At 42.3% G+C, this 6,789-nt stretch overlaps 1 protein-coding gene across 1 annotated transcript in view; it reads left to right on the top strand.

The window, feature by feature from the left end:
* The first annotated feature begins 245 nt into the window (after positions 1-245).
* Positions 246-6,789, top strand: part of rem2 (RAS (RAD and GEM)-like GTP binding 2) — a 56,015-nt gene continuing 49,471 nt past the window's right edge. Inside the window, exon 1 of the mRNA XM_032566154.1 lies at positions 246-765. Within this exon, the coding sequence (XP_032422045.1) occupies positions 754-765 (12 nt within the window). The 5' untranslated portion in view covers positions 246-753. The remainder of the gene's footprint in view (positions 766-6,789) is intronic.

Genomic DNA, 6,789 nt, shown 5'->3' with positions numbered 1-6,789 from the left:
AGTTATTGCATTTCATTGCAAATTTACAGAAATAAATAATCCAATCCCACAAAGGACATTCATTGTTTCTATGCTTAAGAAGTTCATAAGAACTAATCAGTTTTTTTTTTCCGCCTCGAGGTTCTCTCTGCTGCCCTCTGGCGGCCGCTCTCCATAGTTGTCTCCCATTTAAATCCTTGGTGAAAGGCAACACACCAGGTGAGGTGCACCCACAATGAGGAATCCTCAGATAGCATAAAGCTGGTAGATATTAATTATGACAGGCGGAAGTGAGGGACACTCCTTTACTCCATTACTGAACAACCCCTGCCTACCCAACCCACTCTACTCTCACTGAGGGACGCGCCTTTACACACACAAGGAGAAAGAGAGAGGAGAGGAGAGATAGATGCAGGTATTAGCAGGAGGTGGGGAGGGCGGCGCTGAGACACGGCCGTCCAGTGGGACAAGGAGAACCACTAGTGGGGATGTGTTGCGGAGCTGCCGTCTTTCCCCAAGCACATTTACGGCGCTACTTAATCTGAACGCAGGTGTGCCCTCCTCCCCTTCCTCCTCCACAGAGCTACTACCGCCTATCCCAGTTTCCCACGCGCCGGGGCAGGAACAACAAGAGCACGGTTAGATGAGCGCGCGCGCTGCTTCTCTGATCCCGTGCGCCGCTGTGAATGTGACGCCGGGTCCTCAGCCGGCGCAGATGACCTAAAGGCACGCCGCTCTCCCTGCTCCATAAAGAGAAGGCTTTTATTGACCACCATGGCTGACCAGGTAAGAGGCGACGCACGTTTTCCACCCGCACTCTCACCACACCTCTTGACACACACGCACACAACGTGCGCTCTGCGCTGGGGCCGAGAATAGACGCACAGGTGGACAACACACACAGCTTCTCTCACATTATTTTTCCTAAAACACATTCTGCTATATCTCACGTGCTCACTTAAACAACCCGTGCTAAAGCGTCAGGCATTTGTAAACCGTAACAAATGGACTTTGAACTAACTATAGCATTTAAACAGTCACATTTTTCTTCCCAATTATTCCTCATAATTTATGCTCTGTTTCTGTGAGCATGCCAAGAATTGCCGCATAACGAACAGAAGCTACTACTCTGAAACAGAGTACGGGAGGAGAGAACACAAACATTGCCCGTGGTATTAATTTTGCATTGTCTGCCGTTGTTTGCCCCAGTTTCTCTCTGCAAGCCTGGTGAGGAGCAGATTAACCCCTGACACACTGCCTCGGCCCGCCCGGTCACGGCTTCCTGTCTCTGCTGCAGACACTCAAGGCATGCCTAATTGATTAGCTCGTTCAATTAGCCTAATTGAGGAACCCCCGCTGATTCCGTGAGAGTGATTGGGGTGCGCAAACGTGTGTGTGGGTTTGCGTAAGAGATAGTGCAAAGGTGCTGTAGCTGCCACACCTCAGCTGGCATCTTTATAGACATAAAAGCGCTACAGTATACTTGAGTATATGCAATATTATGCTATATTGTACAGTGAATCAGTAGACTGCGTGGCCTTAGTCGGCATTACAACTATTTGTTGTACCCTCCTAATAAAATAATTGCAAGTAAGCTATAGTATAACAATATTACACACTAAATCCTGCTGTATTGTTGTAGGATTTAGTGCAACTACGACTTCAGTATTTGCTTCTTTTTTTTGGCTGAAAAACAAAAATCTATTCCTTCTCAGTTTGCTTTGCTAAGCTGCATTTATACTACACAAAGTGGGGCATAATTGTGAAGGAAAATCACATGGCTTACAAAGTTTTCACAAATACAAATCTAAAAAAACAGTGTGTGTCGTATTTGTGTTATATCCATTTTACTTTGTGATACCACTCAGCAGATCCAAACACCTTTTAGCTGCAGCGACGCAAGTATGATCGGTATGAAGAGATAGGAATTTATTTCCTATTTTTCATTCCAAAATAGGTCCAACTCATTCAGCTAGATAATAAGAAGTCCCTAAAAACATACATTTTCAATTGTTGCCACTAGTTTGGTTTCATTCAGGCAGTTGCCTGAATAATTCTAACACATGAATCTGATTTGTTTTAAACTACTGCATTGTAGCTTCAGTTGAAACGCAAAACCACTCCGCAGTTTCAAGTCTTTTCTTAACACCTGTTCATCCAGGATTGCTCTGTGTTAGGCATCAAGCAACTTCCTGTCAACTTGGACCAGCTTTCTTGTTTTACTGAAAAAAAAGAACATCCCCATCTCAGCTGAGGATTCAATATTTCGGATATTGTTTCATAACCTAACCATCTTTCTCTATGGCATGTCTGCTGTTTTGGTCTTCATGATGCGGTTTCCTCACTAAACCTCTGAACTTTTCACAGGGCGGCTGTATTTACACCAACATTTAGTCACAAGTTATGGACGCTGTTTACTAATTTGGTAACTTCTGATGACAATTGCAGTGGATTTATTTAGATGGCATGCAGAATAATCCAATTTTTTACCCTGTAGATTTCTACTGCGTACAACAGCGCACCACAATCACCGTATTTCACAGCTATAACCCACTTCAACACATAGTTACAAACAATATATGCATATCTGCTAACTATACATGACATAATATATTAAATTACACAGCGGTTTATCCTTGGTTTATACTGTGTATTAAAGGTAGCACGTGGAGCAGTCACAGACTTGTCTCTCAGGCTAACAGGATCCAGGTTAGGGTGATTGATGAATCTAATTTAAGTTGCAGGTGTGAGAGAGCAGAGCTGCCTCTCTGTGTTAGCAAAGTGATGGACAGGCGACCTGTCCGCGATGCACTCTACTTCTTACTCACTGTCAGCAGCTGTAGGATCCACACTTCTGTGCATATATACATTAAACATATGAACCTGATTGGTCCCTGCACCACCAGACATACTGGTGAGGGCAATGTCTTCCTTTATACAGTTTTTAACTAGCTAGCGGAAAATGTTTGACATGATAGAGATAAGCTTGCAACTAATGATTCATATAGTAATCAATTAATTTATCCATTATCTTGATTATAAATCAATTAATCTGATAAAATAAATTTGCACATATTTTACAGTCAGCCACTTAATTTCTTTTATGCAATATTAGAAATATAGTAGAAGATGCATTTTAGGCATTAAATTGTTTGCTAAAGCTAAAAAAAAAATACTTTTGACATAAATATTTTATCTATGAACTGATTAATAATTGGACAGCAAAATGTACTTAATAGGAGATTTTTATTTTATTTTTTTTTTACAAAATTTTAACTAGGTGTAGAACATATTTACAGACAAAGAAGGTTTTTGCTCATCTTAAATGTCAAATGAAGAAAGTTTTCAGGCATTGCTGGTGGCTGTGACCTGTGACCAGTCCGCAACAGGGCTTCCTGCCAGCCGAATGCAAACACATGCAGGTGTATTGTTGCTCCTTACTGCTTGTGTTGACAGCATTATCCCAAGGACTGGGAACTAAATCTTGCTTCAAACTCTTAAGATGGCCTTAACTGATGGAGAAGATAAGCAAAAAGATTTACTGAGGTTGAAAAAGACCTTTCCAGAACAAAGTGCCAGTGTTTTATATCTCTTAGTGTTGTGTTCCTTTTATTTGCTGGGGGCAGAGTATGACGTGGTTGTTCCCCCATTACACAACATGGTCTGTGAAATAAATACTATATGACACTGAAAAATATTTTCAGGCTTTGTATGGTATTGCATTATTTATTATAACATACAACCACTGCTTGATTTTACAGTAAACTACAACATTATGCAGTGCACTTAAATTATTTATGCACTATTTCACACGTAATGCTTCTTGGTATGCTGTGCTATTGACACACAAGCAATTTTACAACTGTGGGATATGTTTTCATTTATTCCAACCTTTGTCGTATTTTATTAATTTTAAGGCCAGTAAGGAAGCGCCGAGGTCCTATTGTGTACTCAGGGGATGTGAAAGGTAGACAAAGTTCTCACTTCATTTACACCAGAGCAGTCAGTCATTCTAATGCAGCCCAGCTCAGCTTCCCTGAGGTTAAACCCAATGTTTCCTGCTTCTGTCTACTGTATCAACCACCCAACAAAAGGTCTTTACCTTCAGGAATTGTAAAGTCTGCCTCCGACAGAGCTGTGGTAGAGGAAATGTTTTAACCTGAAACAATTGGACGAGTTCAGGTTTGGTATCGATCGCTGCCGTCTACTTTTGTACCTGTGTGGCTTACTTATTTATGGAACATGGTTCAACACAGACATTAAACCAGGTGGAATCCAGGCCTCATTAGTTGCAGTGTAACAATACTTTTAGCTCATGAGACAAGATGGTTCACAACATAAAGTTTGCAAAAGCAAGTATTAAGGAGGAAAGTTAATAGGTTAGCTTAAATTTTGGAAAAAGCATGGCTCTCCTTTTCCTCCTGGATGCCCGGGTCCCGAGCGGATGTCGTCACGGCCGGCAAGGAAACGGCAAGGCACGATGACGTCACTGAAATACAGAGTTTAATTCAATAGAAAACACCGTATGAATTTAACAAGAAACTTCAGAGTACACAGAAGTACATTCTTTACCTGAGACAAAAGAATTAAAAGAATAAGAACAAAGGCGCCTTTGGAGACAGCTGATGCTTAAAAGCAAAACAGGGCAGTTGTCTGAATTCTTATTATTGAGCATTCCCTTTTCTAGTGAAGGCGTTTCTCTTTGTTAATATATGCAAATAGGGCGTACCCCTGTTTTGACCAACCAAGAGCTACCTTGAAAAAAAACTTAGACCTTCCCCTGAGTTTTAATGACAGATATCAAGAGTCATTTTAGTTATTGAAATTATAAGTTATTTTCACAAAACCTATCTTGCTCCTCTGCAGTCAGCTTCTCCAAAGATTTGAATCTTTACTTTATCACAAACAATAATGAGATAGAAGTCTTTTCCAACCTGTAAAACATAACATTCAAACCATTCTCTTTTGATTCCGATATTGTCATAGTTAGTACATTTTCAAATACATTCCATATACTAGATTAGTACTTGTAGTTTTGGTAATATACTTTAATCTAACATACTATTGCTATTAATATTAAGAAGGTATATCAGAAATTAAACCTAAGTGTTTCCAAGATTCCTAAGTTTGTGATCAACTCCAGATGCAACTCTGAGCTCCTTGGGAAACCCCCGACCTCTGACCTGTGAGCCGGGGAAGATATTCTTTATGGCCTACTAATTTAAAGCCTTTCAGGAGCATGTGTTTTATGGCTGCTTTAAATTTACAGCCTTGCCAGGAGAATGTTTATCTAGGAATGTTGATCTACTTAAACACACATGGCATTAGCTTAACTATATTAAACAATCAAAAAATAGCCATATTTCCTTAACAATTCCCCCTGTTGAGGTCTGAGAATGATAAAAATCAGACCTCACAAACAAATCGATTATGCCTTCTAATAGAGGAACTAAAACTACGTATTATACTAAATGAAATAACAATTCAAATACCAATTCCCCCTGTTCAAATAGAACCGCCCAGCTCCACAACTCCCCCATCAGCAGCTCCCCGAAAAAGCATCTGATAGGGCGGTGGAGGCGGCGGGCCGCTGCTTCCCTTAACAATTCCCCCTGTCAGTGAATCTAATGCATGTAACCAAGGAGTAGCACCGTCCACCAAAGATGGTAATTTTTCAATAAGGGTCTGTAAATCTCCAAAAGAAAACGGCTTGTATCTCTGTCCTTGGTGGGAAACTATTAAAAGCATAGCACAATGAGAAGAACTGTCAGAACGTACTGACCGGGTCTCAGAATGAACCAATCTATTTGAAAGGTCGGAGTCCAACTCATCCATACCCCCCTGTGATTTCCTGCCTGAACTTAAAAGTCGTTCCTGAAAAGTGACAGCATTAGAGGTGGCACCGCACCTCCGTGGTGTGCGCACCTCACGAGGGGAGGGACTAACATCCCTTCTCTGCATGTCACACAGGTTACGTCCGCTCCGAAGCTGCATCGGAGCGGAGGTAAACTTCACATCATCTTTCAAAACAGGAGGAGAAGACACTGAGTTTCCCCGAATGGGTGGGGGCTCCTCAACCAGACGGCCAACCAGTGACAGATCTACATTCAACTGAACCTCCCCTTGCTCCCCCTCTTGTGAGGAAAAGGCTAAGGGAGGTGCAGGGCTGCTGAACTGACGTGAAACCTGAGCCACACCTGAAGAAGTCGCCAAAGGATATCTAGAAAAACAAAGTTTTTCACGTTGAACCCGATCCGCCATAGGAAGACTATCAGAAACAGAGCGAACACCAAGAGGGGACGCCGGGCATGGCGTCATTAAATCGGGATCCTCCCGCGCCGGTGGAGCAGAAGAACTCTGAGTAGGAATCCCCAGAAGATCCCATTCAGCGGTGCCCCTGCGAACATCCAACACTGGATACAGCCCCGTGCAAGAGGGATTAGTGTCATTATATGGGGGTGGGGGTGAAGCAACAGATGGATTAAACTTCTGTTTCGGCCGGTCAGAGGAAACCCCCGAAAGATCAACCGGGGCGTGTAATGAGTCCGAAGCCTTCGTAACCGAACCCTTTCCATAAAGGTGATCCGTCCCCTGCCAACCCACCAGAAGTTTAGCCCAGAATTGCCTATCCTGTTCCGCGTTCTCCAGCTTTTTAATTAGTTTCTTTCTGCGAAACAGAGTAGCCCCATCCTTTTCACCACGCACCGCATCCCTATCAGCTGAAGCCTGACTTAGACAAGCATTCAGAATCAGTCCTAACGGCTTTTCAGCACTTAGGAGTTCATTGTTTTTGCTGACCGCATTTTCCAA

This window comes from Xiphophorus hellerii, chromosome 6, assembly GCF_003331165.1.
Source record: "Xiphophorus hellerii strain 12219 chromosome 6, Xiphophorus_hellerii-4.1, whole genome shotgun sequence".
NCBI lineage: Eukaryota > Metazoa > Chordata > Actinopteri > Cyprinodontiformes > Poeciliidae > Xiphophorus > Xiphophorus hellerii.
The sequence above is the reverse complement of the archived record's forward strand: the minus strand, read 5'-3'. Positions and strand labels throughout refer to the sequence as shown.